This window comes from Mustela putorius, unplaced genomic scaffold (assembly GCF_011764305.1).
Source record: "Mustela putorius furo isolate JIRA1106 unplaced genomic scaffold, ASM1176430v1.1 tig00000813_pilon_pilon_pilon, whole genome shotgun sequence".
In the NCBI taxonomy this organism is placed as follows: domain Eukaryota; kingdom Metazoa; phylum Chordata; class Mammalia; order Carnivora; family Mustelidae; genus Mustela; species Mustela putorius.
Window position 1 is genome coordinate 5,942,264 of NW_025421485.1, and position 16,528 is coordinate 5,958,791.

The 16,528-nt window shown below is 51.6% G+C and overlaps 1 protein-coding gene across 8 annotated transcripts in view; it reads right to left on the bottom strand.

Moving 5' to 3' along the window:
* ASAP2 (ArfGAP with SH3 domain, ankyrin repeat and PH domain 2) overlaps positions 1–16,528 on the bottom strand; it is a 166,805-nt gene that overhangs the window by 21,456 nt on the left and 128,821 nt on the right. For all 8 annotated transcript variants that reach the window (XM_045084889.1, XM_045084890.1, XM_045084891.1 and 5 more), the window contains 3 exons: positions 14,488–14,621; positions 6,524–6,618; positions 401–590 (listed from right to left, as the gene is read on the bottom strand). In XM_045084889.1, the coding sequence (XP_044940824.1) occupies positions 401–590; positions 6,524–6,618; positions 14,488–14,621 (419 nt within the window). The remainder of the gene's footprint in view (positions 1–400; positions 591–6,523; positions 6,619–14,487; positions 14,622–16,528) is intronic.

Here is a 16,528-nt window from a genome sequence, read left to right on the forward strand (position 1 = left end):
AGGGAGGCCCGGCAGCTGCTACTGAGAGTTTGGATCTCCGCTCACCGGAGACAGAACCTCGCGCGGGTCACTCGGGTCCCTGAGAAGATGCTCCCTCCCCACCCAGGACTGGCCTTTCTTTCTGGGGCTGGCATTCTATTTTTGGTTTAAGGATAAACTGCCCACTGGGAAGTGTGTAAGCCTGAGGATTCACAGACCTGTACCCCTGGGGCTAGAAACACATTATATGTTTAAAAAAAAAAAAAGTAATAAAAAAAGAATAAACTACCCATTTCTTCCCTACAACTCGATGCTCTCTTTCTTCAGAGAACTGTCCCACTGTCAGCACTTCTGATTACACGGCCTTGCTACTCCCCCCGCTTTCTCCTCTTTCTTGAGAAGGAGCAGGCCGCACTCTTACATGTCCGTTGGCCAGCGGGATTTTTTCTGTAAGATCCACACCGTCAGCATACGCTTGGAGTAATCCAAAAATATCTCTTGTTTTGACGGCCTCACAAAGGCTGTGAAGCTTTGCTGCGTTATCTGCGTGCCTTTTCCTTGCGTATCTCCTCTCGATGTACTTGGCAGTAATGTAGTCCTTTCTGGCATTCCTGAAATCAAGCATAATTGCCTTGTAAATGATTAAGGGCCTCTATTCAAACATCCAACCTTCAATCATCAGGAGCAATTTTTAAAAATCCTGCCCCTGGCGGGTAGGAAGGGGGCCGCCATGTGACTGTGGCAGCGCCTATGTCCAGTGACACCTGAAGCGCCCCTCCCTTTTTTAATATTTTATCTATTTATTTGACAGAGAGAGAGAGAGAGAGAGAGATCACAAGTTGGCAGAGAGGCAGGCAGATAGAGGGGAGAAAGCAGGCCCCCCGCCAAGCAGAGAGCCCGATGTGGGGCTCGATCCCAGGATGCTGGGATCATGACCTGAGCCAAAGGCAAACGCTTCACCCCCTGAGGACCCCCCGGCACCCCGAGCCCTTTTAAGAAGCGCTGCCATCTTCCGGTTTCCGACCTAAGAGGCCTCGAGGCCTGGTGCAGGGTGCCTGGGGCTTACTCAGGGGCCAATGGGAGCTGGCCCAGATGGGCAGACCAGGAGGTCCTCCACAAGGGGAAGACACGATCTCCTTGGTCAAGGGCACTGTGCCTGGCAGGAAAGGCGCGCACCACTGGTCTCGTGAACCAGAACAAACTGCCAGTCTCTGCGGTCTATTTTCTGGCCTTCCCGTGGCACGGCGTTCACAGACTCTACCTCCCCACAGAGCATGCAATGGCAGCAACTCTGGGAAGCCAAGAGCAGCACAGGTTCCAATCCCGCCCCCACCACACCGACGGGACAAGCATCCTACCCCTGGAGGCGTCAAGTCTTATTTGTGCAAGTGTGTAGCATGCCCCCTCAAGGAACTGTGACAAGCACGTGCACCGACACTTGCGGGGCACGTGGTAGGTCCTTAGGACCCTGGACTTGCTGATGAACTTCAAAGACAGGCAGCAAGGAAGACAGGAGCTCCTGGTCAGGTCTCCGCACTTTACTACAAGGACCTTAAGGAGTAACAGCAGAACAATAAAAGGCGTGGAGAGGATTTGTGAATGATGCTAACTTCCTTGAGGCCACTGGGCGAGAAGGTCAGGAAGCAATCCAGAAACGTACCAGCTGATGAACGGACAGACAAAATGCAGTCTCTCCACACAGCTGTGCAGGGGACAGAGTCCCGGCGGGCCGCGACGAGGCTGAGCCCTGAAAACACTACTCGGAGTCAGAGGAGCCCCACAAGGCCACACACTGTATGACGCCGTGTCCACGGGATGCAGGGAAGAGGCAAGTCTCTGGAGTCAGAAGGTGGCTTAGCAGGGCCTGGGGTGGGGGGCGAGGGGGGGCTGTTGCTGGTTAACAGGTGCAGGGGTTTGGTTTCAGGCGGACGAAAATGTTCTAAAATCGTGGTGATGGGATGCCTGGGTGGCTCTGTCCGTGAAGCGTCTGCCTTCAGCTCAGGTCATGATCTCAGGGTCCTGGGATCCAGTCCTGCGTCAGGCTCCCTGCTCAGTGGGCGCTTCTCCCCCTGCCCCACGCCCTACTCATGCTCTCTCTCTCAAGTAAACAAAATCTTTAAATAAAATCGCCGAGATGCAGGCACACTCTGTGAACACGCTGAACAGTACTGAACTGACATTTAAACAGCTGAACTAAATGCATATGAACTGTACTTCAATAAATCTGTTAGCAAAAAGCATGTCAGGACAGGGTGGCTGGGTGATGGATGTTGGGGAGGTACGTGCTATGGTGAGTGCTGTGAACTGTGTAAGACTGATGATTCACAGACCTGTACCCCTGGGGCAAATAATACATTACACGTTAATAAAAATAATTTTAAAAAAAATAATAAAAAAAGAAAAAGAAAAAATCATGTCAGTGAAAACTAAATTCCATCAACACTACAAAAACCTAACTTTAGCCAACAGATGCACAGAGACACAGGGAAAATGGGAAAATGACAGGATCAAGGTCTTGGGCTCCTTTCTAGGAACTACTTTTTCTGGAAAGTGAAGTGCCCTGAAGTTTCAGAAAGTTGGGCGGGGGCGCTGAAGAGAAAGCGAGGGCCTTCTGCGTCGGCTCTAAGAGATGGCACAGCCCAGGCTCGCGGCTGGATGGCTGCTCAGACGGGCTCTGTCGCCTCCATCAAGGTCACAAAGGTGCAAAGCCCTTTCTGTGACAACACACGCTCACAGGGCTGCTGCAGGGCAGGTGAGAGAGCACATTTAGGCATGGAGCACAGCATTCTAGAAACACAAGCGTGGAATGAGCAGGCTTGTAGTGCCAAGTGGAACTGCGGCAGCTCTTCTCAGCTCCCAACCCGTCACCATCCTGCCACCAGGGCTGTGCCAACTGCCTCTGCTGTCCCAACCAGTCACCAAGCCCCTCAGGTGAGCACCCAGGGCCAGGAGCGAGCAAGTCCCCTTCAGGGTCCGAGAGGGTAGCTGGGGCGTCACTCCCCACTGCGGACGACCTGATCTAAGGTGTTTGTGAAACGCAGACTGTGAGTACTGTGCTAACTTATGTGTGTCACCTCCCAGACGTGCACCGCTATGGGCTTCCAGGTCGAGCTGACACATGTAGTCCTGTTGGTCCTCGAACCAGGGCTATGAACTCTGTCTCCACCTTACAGCGAAGTCAACTGAAGTCTACGGAGGGACATGAGATTCTGTTTCCTCACACAGCAGGCAAGTTGCCGAGGGGGCCTTCTAGCACAGTGTGGCACGCAGGGAACGGCTCAGTGACCTCCTGAGCCTGACGACAGGCCATATCTGATAGTGATTCAAACTCTACCGGTCTCATGATGAGCGGTTAGTCTAGATGGCCGTCAAGGTTTAGGGAGTTTCAATAATCCTTGCGGGACCATCACCACGGTGACCTCTCCCGCCTCCCTGGGAAGGAGCTAGAGAGATACTGGCCCCTTTACTTATTTTTTTAATGCGTTATTCATCCGTCCAGAGCTCTGTGTCCCCTGAAGGTCATTCTTCCCCAAGCCCGGGCACAGACCTGCTTTATGCACCACCGCACTCCACAGCTTTGTGAGGGAAGTTCCCTCGGACAGCACTGATCCCTCCCAGCCTCTTGCTTTTTGGAAAGGCTTCGACTTTTGGAGAAAAGCAGTGAACTTAGAATAACAACACTTTTGGCCCATGTTCAGGAGAGGTTTCTCGTCCTTCTGAAGGACGGGCCTGTGTCAGGGTCCCGAGTCACACAGGAGGAGCAGCACGGCCTCTGTAAGCAGACACTAACCCGCCTGCTTCCCCCTTTCAACCCCTCTCTCTCTTGGCATACCCCCCAATCCAAAATCTGGGGATTCACAGGCCACTAGAGGGTCTCTGGCTTCCCTTTTAACAGATTTATCTGCAGATGGCGTGTTCTCCTGAGATAAAGCCAGCAGTGGCACACGCCTTCTCACGTGCAAGTGAATGCCAGCCTGTTTAAGTAACCACAGAGCTGGGACTTCAGCTTTGACTCGGCCATTCATTAAGTGTGCACTGAACCCCCACAAGCAACACGCTGGGGCGGGAAATACAAAAGCCTGGAAGATGCAATTTCTCAGAGAACTAGGTACCAATTCCTCAGTATGGTAAGAAGTGGGATGAAAGGTTTTATTTTTTTTTTATTTCTTTTAAGATTTTATTTATTTATTTGACAGACACAGATCATAAGTAGGCACAGAGGCAGGCGGAGGGTGGGGGGGAAGCAGGCTCCCCGCTGAGCAGAGAGCCTGATGTGGGGCTCCATCCTAGGACCCTGAGATCATGATGTGAGCTGAAGGCAGAGGCTTAACCCACTGAACCACCCAGGCGCCCCAGATGAGCCAAAAGCCCAGCAGAGAGCCCAGCACTCAATTCCACCTGAGCAGGTAGGAAAGCAGGAGGCATTTTGCCATCACACTGGCCATCCGCCCTCATTTTGGAGGGAAAAAAGAGGGGGAGGGCTACACTTCCCTTACATTAGTGTCACGGTTGGGGGGGTGTCTCAATGCAGCAGAACGCTTATACGGAAGGATTTGAAGCAGATAGTGTTCACTTTTTAGAAACATCTAGCCCCAGAATAAACAAACTGCCCGCTTGGCACCCCAGGTACTTGGAGGAAACTACTTTACTTATCATACACTTTGTTCACAGCCAATCACTATTGGAGGCCGGTGCCTTTTCTCTGAGCACAGGTATCGGGCATCCTGGACCCTGGAGCGTCCTTTACTAAGCTCGGTCTTCGAGCTATGCCGGGAAGAGCTGGCTCGGCTCTGAGTAACTCTGGGGAAACCCGAACTGTGAGGACCCTCAGTTTCCGGGGTCGGCGGGATCAGCATGCAGCACTCACAGTGCCTCCACCGCCCGCCCACGGCCAGCAAACAGGCTGCCAACAGCACCGAAGGGCTGGTGTGGCCTCACCCGCACCGATGAGCATCCCAATGGCTCCGGGAGCAGGGGGCGTGGTCTCCTGCTCCGGTTAGAGGAGAGGCTTCGAGAAGCCTGCAATCCTGCCCAGGTCCCGCCATAGGGGAGCGGCTACGTCTCCAGGTCTGGGTGAGAAAACAGATTTCCAGCTCAGCTCTTCATCCAGAGAGGACAGCGACCTCGTGCCTGGAATCAACCTCACAGAAATGCTACAGCACAAACAGCAGCTGTAGGACAGTGTGAACCGACTCTAACCCCACACCCACTGAGTGCTGGGCTCAGATATGGGATAGCGACAGTTGGGGCGGGGTTCGCGCCCTTGGAGGTCGAGGCTGTCTAACTGCACTAAGTTACCTCACCTCAGTGCGAAAGAAGTCAGATCCTACAACCTCAGCTTCCCAAGGGCTCGTCGCAACGAACGGGTTACAAACACCCAAGTTCTCAGCTTTTGGAATGGGCCTGCACGCAGCCTCCCGGTGCGGCAGCTCTTCAAGCACAGGTCACTGTCCTCGCTCACGTCCCGTAGAAGCACGTGTGCCATCCACGCCCTCTCAAGCATCTTCCAAAGGCGATGCTGTCTCTGTAAATGAATTTTCCTACTCTTCCTTATAACATTTTTCTTATGTCCTCCTCTCCTGCTGGAACACCTGGATCCAGGCTCACCACTGGAAGGCACTTTACTGCCCTGAGGACACCTCCCTCCCTTCCGTCTGCCCCCACTCTGCATTGCAACAGACCCGCAACAGACCCGTAACCTCACCCCCAGCGCCCAGAGCCAACAGGACAGCCGCTGCCCTGACCTGCTGCTCCTCCCTCCACTTCTCACTTTTTTTTTTTTTTAAAGATTTTATTTATTTATTTGACAGACAGAGATCACAAGTAGGCAGAGAGGCAGAGAAAGAGAGGGGGTTAGCAGGCTCTCCACTGAGCAAAGAGCCCAACGCGGGGCTCGATCCCAGGACCCTGAGATCATGACCTGAACCAAAGGCAGAGGCTCAACCCACTGAGCCACCCAGGTGCCCCTCCACTTCTCACTCTTAAAGACCAGTATGATCTGGGTGATTATGCTGTTTGCTAAGACTGGCAGGAAAATCTCCTGTTATCAGCTCTGCCTCATCGGGGCCACGGGATGGAGGGTGAGGCATCAAAGCTTCTCGGCTGGGTTTTGTGTCAACAGTAAAGCAAAACCAAAAACACTCCTGTTGAAGAAAACACTCCACATTTGCAAGGACCCTGAGAAAGAAAGTGATGTGTAGTCATGTCTCTATGACAACAAGCCTCCCAGTCGCTGAGAATTTATGCGGAGAGGAGAGAGAACTTCCGAGGCAGAAGGCGAGGGGGTGACCGGCTTGCTGTTCATCCTCAGACATACAGCATCGGCCAAAGTTGCCTGCCTGTGGCTTCTTCCTCAAAAAGCCAGTCACACCCAAATTTTATTTGGACACCCAAGAAGGTGACTTACAAAAAAAACAGGCAGGCTGATTTATTCCTTAAAGAAGCAACCACTGGGATACCCCAGGCTTGTTAGTCTCCTGTCTCTCAGGCTCAAGTACAAGCCAGTCTTTGCTCAGAAAATGAGAACAGCCAGTTTCATACTTACATGTCGCTGCCCGGGTTGGGTTTGACGGAGTCCTCAGCTGGAAGGCAACACTCCATAATCTCGTTAAAGCCTGCATTCCCAATATTCTTGGCAAGCTGCAAAAACAGAAGTCTATTTCAGGGTACTCAAGTATTAATCCATTCAGCCGTTACACACTACGCACGCATCTGATGACTGATTTAATGGCTACTAAGAAATACAGCAATAAAGTGGTTTGCCGTTAATAAAGACGGACAAAACTCACACCCCAAAGGTACTCATAAAGCCAGCAATAAGAAGTAAGACATGTCTGTTACAGAGGAATGTTCTCGTAAAATATCCCCTGGAAAGAGCACCTAGATGGGCAGGAAGCAGCAGTAACTTGGTCCAATCTGAGTTTCCATCCTTATCCACCCCACAAAAACCTCACTAACCAAGTGAAATGGATCTAGTAAGACCTATTTAGGCTAGCAAGGAAGGGCTCTGACAGTGGAGAGCGTGTGGGGCCAGGAAGCCAAGACTCGGGCTTAAATAACAGTTCGATTTTCTGGTTTTGTGACCACATGCAAGTCAGTTCCAAGTTTCAATTTTTCATCAGGAAAATGGAATGACACCTACCTTGCTGGGTTGTAATAATAAATTGGAACAATTTAGGTGAAAACATTCTGTAAACGGAAGCACTAAAAATGCATTTGTTCCAAATATAAGGTCCTCACTCAACAATCAACCTTCTGATTTGTCAGAAATTAAATGAGAACATTTCAGTTAACCCTCATTGAACACTCAGCACTGTGCTCCACGCAGCAGATGGGAAGACAAATGTCACGGCCTGTCTTAGACCAGCGACAAGGACGGTGGCTGGCATCTCCTGACTGGATGCACGGACTCTGAGTGACCAGGGTCCTGAAAGGCCGGGGTTTAATCGTCGTATCCCGGCACCCAGCCCAGCAGCACCTGACAGAGACGAGCTGCTTCCGTGTTTAATGAAACAAAACTGAGGGGGAGCCCCGAGCACCGGGCTTCGAGAGCAGAGCGATTTTAACTTCTGTGTTGACAACGGCACGAAAGGGAGCAGGGGCCTCTGCTTCTGCTCTTGAGGAGGGACGTGGACACAGAGTAACCAGGGAGGTTCTGGGAGATTCCTGCTAGAGCAGCCCCTTCTCTCTCCATAGGGAGCGGACTGAAGGAGCGGCCGAAGGGATCGGAGTCAGAGGAGGCGGAACTTTCCGGTGGCAGGTAACACGACACAGCGAGATGGGATTACGAGGGACGCTGAAGGACTGGGGACATGTGTCAGGTTTAACTTTGTGAGGAACCGTCCTAATTTTACCATCCTGGTAAGTGAACAAAGCATTCTAGATGGCCTGGAGCACCAAGCACTAACTGATCCCACCTGGGTCCCCAGTCCTGGCCTGGGGGTCTCAAACCATCGTCAGGTGACAAAACCCCAGGGCCTCGCTGCCGTTTCCCCAAGAACGAGGCTGACGGGCAACCATGTCAGGTGACAGAACTGACGTACCACGGAGTCAACGCCTGCAAAGGATTTCCTGGGCCGTCAGTGACAGATCCAGGACTGACCCTCAGGATCAGACTGCTGTTTAGACCCAGCTATGCTCTCACGACCCCGTCTTTCAACCTAACATGGACACCGTCCCCTCGCCGAGCACTGTCCTTTTCAGAAAGGAAAGGAGAGAAAAGCCACGGCGCCCCTCCGTGCGCAGGGGGCCCACATGCCTGGGAGTCCGCGGTAAGCAGATGGGAGGGGCTGTGAGGAGGAGAACTCCCCGGGACTTGGAAAGCTGCTTCCCTTCTGCTTGGACTTGGCTGGTTTACCGGGGGACAGCTGGTCCAGGGAGCCACCACATCCGTGCGTCACACTCTTCCAATGCAGAGAAATGTGCCGCCTCACGGTTCTGCCAAGTTCCAGCAAGTATCTCAGGCTGCAGAGAACGCCTTCAGGACCCCCAGCAAAAGCAAAGCATCTGCACATGGAGGCTGCAGCGTCATGTCAAGAAACTGGGGTCCCTGCGGGCCACGTGGGCAGCAGCCAAGGAAGCAGCAAGGCTGGTGGGAAGCAGCCCCCACCACGCACACCCTCCACTCCCAGAGGACCCTGAGGCTGAAGGGATCTGTCCCAGGCAGACACGGGGCCAGCTCAGATCTAGAAGGGTCTGGGGCGTCTGGAGTGCCAAGTCACTTGGCGAAGCAAACGTCAGACCTCTCGATCCGCAAACGCCCACTGAGTCCTCGGGTGTGCGGGGCGCCGAGCATGAGATGCGAGCCTGCGTGGCGAGAGCTCAGTCTAGCGAGAGGGACGCCGGCAGAGAGATGCACGCATCGAGGGCGGGAAAGTGGCCTGGGCCGAGCACTACGAGCACGGAGATGGCAGACGCTCATCAGCAGGGCGGCTCCCCTGTGTGCCTCTCCCGGGGACCAGGGGTCCCACATTCCCAGAGATCTGCAGCCCCTACTGTGCAGGGTCCACGGAGCCAGAAAGAGGCCTTACGTGTTACCAGAAATTGCGCTTGGAGTTGGGGTGAGGATGGGCGAGACTCCGGTTTCCTGTTTCCAGGTGGAGGGAGGAGACCTTCCCTCTTCTTCCGCCCCCGCCCCCTCCCTGCCCGGCAAGGGGAGGGGCGGGCAAATGAGGGCAAGGACTACCCGGGAGGGACCCCAGCCCCCCTGTGCTCACAGGATGCCACACTGGGGGCCGGGGGCTCCTCCTGCTGGAGCCTAGAGCTGTTACCACGCATGTGGGGCTCGTCAACGCATCTGGCTTCTCCCAGTAACAAAGCGGATTTTTCATCTCTCAGCTGCTTCCAGATCCACGCAGGGAAACGGGGTGTTGTTTTCTGGGCGGCGCACATCCCAGCAGTGTGGAAGGCCAGGGAGCACGGCAGGCCGTTCCTGCGCCGTGGGTGAAGGCCCCGGGAAGTGCGGGCACTGGACCCCGCAGGCAGAGCTAAGAAATGCTGTGAGCTCACGATTTTGATGTCCGAAAGAGGGAGCACAAAAAAGATACTCTGGGGAATGTTGGAAATTACGTTTTCATTAAAAAAAATTGTGTTTTCACCCAAGGCTTTAGATATCCTATTTTTGACATATTTTACAAAGTATATAATATGCTTCTCAGTAATACTAATTATAAACTATTATACACACACACACATACACACACGTGTGTGCTGGTGTTCAGTTTTGGGTATTTTTTTCCCCAAGTTTACTTTTTTCTTTTGAGTAATCTCTAACAATACAGGACTCGAACTCAAGACCCCGAGATCAGGAGTTGTTAGCTGTTCCAACTAAGCCAGTCAGGCACCCCTTGATTTCTTTCTAACAGAGTTTGTGGCTAAAAAAAGGTCAAGAGATGTAATTTAAAAAGAAAAAAGAACACAGGTTCTGGGGTCCGGGGTCCAGAGCGTAAATCCTGGCCTCACCTCTCCAGCCCTATCTTGTAAGACCGGGTCCTTGCTTAGGTTAGACGCTGTGTGCACAAAGCACCGAGGACAGGCCTGAGCCCGAGATGCTCAGTACGTGGGAGCTGGTACCAAGGCCTCGCAGCCTCTGCTTTCCTGGAGTGGCCTTCATTCAGTCCCAGATGAATGTCGGTCCCCACACGCCTCCCCTCCACGCGCGCTCCTTCACGCCGGCTGTCGGCTGACCCTACTTCACACTGCACAGCTTGTTAACAGCCTCTTGAGAAGGGAGACAGGAGGAAGTCAGGGAACACAGGCTTCTCAGTCACCAATATGTGCCCCCGAGCTTCCCGACCCTGACCTTCAACTTGACGGAAAAGATTTTAAAATTACTGACCCCAATTCAATTTCATAATATCAAATTTTCCTTTCTTAACTTCATGTAGGATGTCAAATGGATCGTATGATACAAGGACCTTAGCACTAGTGACGCCGTTCTACATATGAACAGAAAATCAACCCTGAAATGATGACCTATGTTAGGGAGGAAATTCACCTTCCCCAAAAATCTATGTTTACCAGGAGGATTTCGAAAGCAGATTTGCTTTAAAATCTAAGGATACTAAGCAGTTTGGCATGCTCGAGTACCAGCTCCAATGACATGGCCTCCTGGAACTAATGAGTACCCTCAGGGACCCAGCTTCTCTGTGCTGAGTAAGCCGTGATTCCAAAAGCAGGTGGAGAGGAGGAAAGATGACGGCTAAGCAGCCACCTTCACGGATGCTGCTGAAACCCACTCAGTTAATACGGAAATCAAGCATGCTTCGAACCCAAAATAATAAAAAAGGAAATGGTGAAATTGCCACAGCATTCCATCCAAGGGAACCATGTGCAAACCTAAGACCAGAAAATAATTTATAGAATTAAGCAGAAAGGTTTTTATCATGAAGAACATGGTGAGGCCACATGGGAGGACAGGAGCGACGTTCTACGTGGTGACCGTCTGTCTCGGAGCACCGTGCCAGCCAGAGAACGAAAGTCCCGGCTCGTCACAGCCTGCCACCCTGGGCCGTGGGCTCTAGGGCTGATTCACCTGGAGGACAGAGACTCACTGAGCCTCTACAGCAATGTTGCCCAGGACGCTCCCGTGAAGCCGCTGGAAAGTTACTTTCCAGGTCACCCTCTTAAAAGGGTGTGGAGCAGTTTGATCAACATTTGCTGCACAAGGACAGACACCAGGACGAACAACTCAACCAAAGGGCCGGGGTCATGGCTCTGTGCCCCCTGAAGGTTCATACGTGCAGTAGACAGCAGAGCTTAATCTCCCTGTGGACTTACACACTAGGACACGTGGATCGCTCTTCCAACAGGATTTAAAGGCATCTTGGAGAATAAGGAGAGCTCATCCTTCACGGTTCTTACAATGTGCCAGACGTAATTCTAAATACACACACAGAGACATCTATGTGTCAAGCCTTCAGGACATCCTCTGTGCAAGCATTCGACCATCTAAGCAGAACAGAACTTGTGTGCTTTTAAAAGGTTTGGACTCATACGGGCGCCTGGTGGCTCCGTCGGTTAAGTGTCCGACTCATGATGTGGGAGGTCGTGATCTCAGTCAGGGTCCTGGGCTCTGTGTTGGAAGCTGCTTGAGATTCTCTCCCTCTCCCTCTGCCCTTCTGCCCATTTAAGCATGTACCCTCTCTCTCTCTAAAATAAAGCTTTTAAAAATATGTAAATAAAATCTTTTTTTTTTAAAGATTTTATTTATTTATTTGACAGACAGAGATCACAAGTAGGCAGAGAGGCAGGCAGAGAGAGAGAGGGGGAAGCAGGCTCCCTGCTGAGCAGAGAGCCAGATGTGGGGCTCAATCCCAGGACCCTGAGATCATGACCTGAGCCGGAAGGCAGAGGCTTTAACCCACTGAGCCACCCAGGTGCCCCCGTAAATAAAATCTTTAGAAGGGCTTGAACTCATGTTTTATAAATGAAGCCTAACCCCTGACACACACTGTCCATGCAGCGCCTGACTTACCAGCCGAGCGGTAAAGGTTCGGGACAGGATGTCGGGCCCACCATCCTGGCACACAGTGGGTAGGGCTGGGGAGAAGCCCAACTTCTGTGAGCAGCCACATGACCACACGGACAGAGCTGAGGGGCAAGCAGAGGGTGGGAGAGAACCTTTTCCCTCTGTTTTTCTTTTTTTTTTTTTTTAAAACACAGAGAGAGCGAGCACAAGCATGGGGAGAGACAGAGGCAGAAGGAGAAGCAGACTCCCTGCTGAGCAAGAAGCCCAATGCGGGGCTCGATCCTGGAACCCTGGGACCGTGGCCTGAGCCCAAGGCAGGTGCTTAACTGACTGAGCCACCCAGGTGCCCCGACCCCTCTGTTTTTCTGTAACCACGAGGGAGGGTCTGGAACTACAGCAGAGGTCAGGTTCTGGAAACTCATGCAGATACTACATAAGCAGGCTCTGTCTGACGGCTCCCCAGCAGGGCTGACAGCTACCCAAATGTTAAACTCCTGTGAGCACATGTAGACAGAGCCCCTGGGAGAGAGAAACCGGATTCAAACCCGGCATCAAGCCACCTCATCGTTTCACGGAGATGTGAACGTCTTCTCTTCCACCTTTCTTGGCCTTTTCTTGTTTAGTGGCCAAGAGTCTCAGCTTCGATTCTGGGACACAGTTAAGCAGATGTAATAGATGTGCTGGGGTCAGGCGTCCACTGGCTCACAAGAGCCATCAGTAAAATTATATCATATAAACTCACCGTGACATAAATTATATTAAAAACAAAGTACAGTCAAAACTCATCACTGAAACATTTTACTGCCCTGTTTCTGAAGTCACTGAGGACCACGGCGTATGAGGGGGACTCCCCATAGGGGTGCGTCACCGAGCCCTTCTCCCCCACAGAGAGCCGGTAACTCGTGCTGGTTACTGATGACGGCACAGATTTGACAAAAAGGCCACGTGGGAGGATTGACACCATGTGGAGAGGCGGTTCAACACTGGCTGGGCACAGGGATGGGGGCAGGGACAGGAGGGATGGCAGCGACGCTTACCACGTGCCAAGACTCGCCTCTGCAAAGGCCATTTAATGTTTCGGGCTGCTCAGAGGTTAAGTGTGAGCTTTGGGACCAGATGAAAGGGTCCCGCCCCCGATCTTACACTTCAATAACTATTTAACCTTGGGCACATTGCAACATTCTAAGCCTCAATCCTGCCCTTGTAAAGTGGGGATAAATACCAAGGTCACTGGGCTGTCATGAAGGGCAAATGAGCTAATATATAACGATTGCTCTGTGAAGGGCCTCATACGAAATAAGCAACTCTTATTCCCACTGTTTTGAGAAAACCAGCAATGCCGCTGCTGGAGGTGACCAGAGAATTTGTGTTTCTCTGAAAACATATCATGGGAATCTCAAACCTATGCCACCATCAGCTGCCCAGGATACCAGCCCTTGGACACACGTGGCTGTAAGACGTAGGTGGAGCGCACCATGACCTTAACAATAACCCCACCGTGGAACCTAGGATACACCGCTGGAGTCTTGCCAAGTCCAGCTTAGTCCTAACCTTGAAGTCATCAACAACGTCACTAACCCGGAGACCAGAATTCACAGTCGTTTCTCCCAACTTTGTCTTTCAAGACCATCAAGGAATCCTCTGGAAAGACTGCAAGGATTTGACAAGACAGTTCAAAATGGCTTCTAAGTTCAGACACGCTGGTTCCAGAGTAGTCATCAATAAAACATACGGCCCCTTGAGAGGTATGCTGACCACAGTAATTGATTTCCTGTCAAGACTACGGCTCTTTTCATTACAATCAACAGCGATCTGTAACCACCTAACGTTCACCGTCCAAAGCCCAGCTACACCAAGAGTTCCAACACTGCTTCCAACCAGCAATTACAGACTCTGAAAACAGTTCACAGAAGCTCCATTTAGGTGGCCTCAAACACCTCATGTGATGTGCCTTTTCCTTAGCACAGCCAGTCTCAAAACTCTAGACGTTACGTGACAGAAAGTGCTTCAGCCTCCCAGTACCGACGTACGTCGCACTGCACGGCTTGCGTGCGTCCCCGAACCGAGAATGAAAGCCTTCCTTAGAAGCGAAGGCAGGAAAAGCCAGGACCAGCATCTCCCGCAAAGGGCGACAGTAAGGGGCCGAGGAAGAGCACTGGAGGCTTGAGCCGAGGGATGACCACAGACTTGGCAGGAATCTGTGGGGGGCTCCAAGGGAACGCGTCCCTCACTGTCTCTGGGCTCCCGTCCTGTGTGCGGTTCCGGAACGGGGAAGGGGGTGAGCGAGACGCCGCCACCACCCCAGTCCACGATCTTACAACTGTCTCAGCCTTCATTTCACTTCACTTGATTCAATTAAGAACCAAGTTTTACAACAACAAGTGCCCTCAGCTCCCAGTAGCCGAGAAGGTTCTAACTGCCCAAACCCATCTGGCAAAAATCAGCTACCATCAAGTGCAGTGGAATTTCAAGAAACCAAAATAAAAACTCAGCTTTCAGCTCACTCATTTCCATTTCAAAATCAAGGATTTGAGAATTACCAGCAGCTCAGATGTTCCTAAGACATCTAACGTGAGGGACTGCATCCGGGAATAGTGAACCCCGAGCTCCCGGTGGATTCCAGAACACTCAATGCAGGTCAGGATGCCCAGATTGGTGGAAAGCCATGTAGGATCTGCCAAAGAGAACAGGGAAAATTGGAACTTGCAGTAAGCAGCAGCCCAGGGTCACGACATTTTTCCTGTAGAGTTACTGCATGTGGAGTTTGGGCATGAGCTAGTCAATCCTCGACCCAGCGGGAGCTCTCAGTCGCCATTCACTCTGCACTAGCACCGACTCACACACAATGCCCACATGTGCACGTCTGCTCTCCCTCTTCTTCCCATTCCTTCATTTCTGTACTCATTCTGCGCCCACCTTGTCCACCCTTCCATTCATTAAGAACTTCCAGGTGACAGCTGTCAGGTAGAAGAACACACGGCACACAGCGCCCTCTACGGGGCACGGGCCTTTGAGGGCTCTCCTGAACACCAACCACGCCCATCGCCAACCTCTGTCAGACTAGCAAAGGGGAAATTTAAAAAAACACCACAGTCTAGGGCTGGATGGGGAACAGATTTAAAATTTGTCTCTTCGCAAAATTCTAACAGTAATGATGGAGAACACCTACTACGTGCTGATGCCATACTCCGTGCTCAGCATACTGGGGGCAGCAGGAGGAGTTCTGATCGCAAGAGCTTCAGAAATTACAGATACTGACAGAACTCATTTAGCAAGTACAAAAGCACCAGCGGGTGACCAGGACAGGTGTCTTCAGAGGGTTCGACAAGAAAAGCCTTGCTAGAGGGTGTGCGGGACCAGACCGCAGCCCCACCTGTCCTGAGGCCCAAGGCCATGCTGGCCTCTGGTCACTGTGCTTCTTGGAGCAGCTACGTACCCACTGAGGCATCCTACTAAGCGCTGGCTACACAGTAGACACTCAAGATGTGCTCGACAGATGAAAGCTAGATTGCAAATGGGGCATTCAAAATAAAACCTACTCGAGCACATCATCAGAACCTGAAAGTACCATTCTCTTTGAAACGGCCTGCTGCCCTTGGAAACTCACAGCAGGGAAACAGCATAACCTGGGTCACCAGATTATTGTCAAGTACTGTTTGTAAATGTTCAAGTTATAAAACATTGTATCCATTAGGAAATACTCCTGGGCATCTGTGTTTTCCCTCCTACTCTATCGGCTGTACACCCTCTCCGCAGGTAGGAGTGCGTTTCGACAGCTTTATATGGAGTTTCATGTCAGCTGTCTTGTCTCAGCATTTGCAAAGAGAAATGTACAAAGCTTTGACTTGTTTATGGGAGCGTTTTCAATGTCCAAGTGCAGCACCGTCCTCATCTTTTCTTAAGAAAAAGCACGATTCACTACTTACCACTCTTGGCCTCATCTCTTGCCAAAACGTAATTTTTACTGGGTCTCTGACCCTGAGGGAGTTCCTCAAACTACCCCGAGATATATGGCTTTCGGGGCAACAGAACCTCCCGGCAATTCTCAACTGCCCGCTCTATTTTTGTTGTGTTCATTTTTTTGTAAGAACTTTCATAGAATGCGATGAATGAAAAGGTAACTGACCGTTCCATGATCTTTCTCATTTTGTAGCTGTCCAGAAACAGCTATTCCAAAGCTCCCTGACCTCCCAGCACCATTCCGTCTTAATCAGAAGAAATCCACTCCGTAAGCTTTTACAAAGCTAGCTATTAAAATCTATGAGGATGCTCTATGTCAGTTAAAAAAATGAAGCCCCAGAGAGGCTTCATCGCAATGCAGAAAGAAACATCTCATTTCACAGGACGTGGCACCTGCAAAGGACCCGAAGACACTCCACACTGGGTCCGTCGTCTTCCATACAGGAAAACCCAGACCCAAAAAACAAAGTGGCTCTCCCGGAGCCACAGACGAGACAGAGGCTCAAAGCTGCTGCACAAGTTCCACAAAGTAGCACAAAGGGAGGGGGTAGTAAATCCCAGGAAAAGCCGCCCCGACATGGCCGCGCAGCCAATACAATGAGCGGATGACCTTGGTTTCAC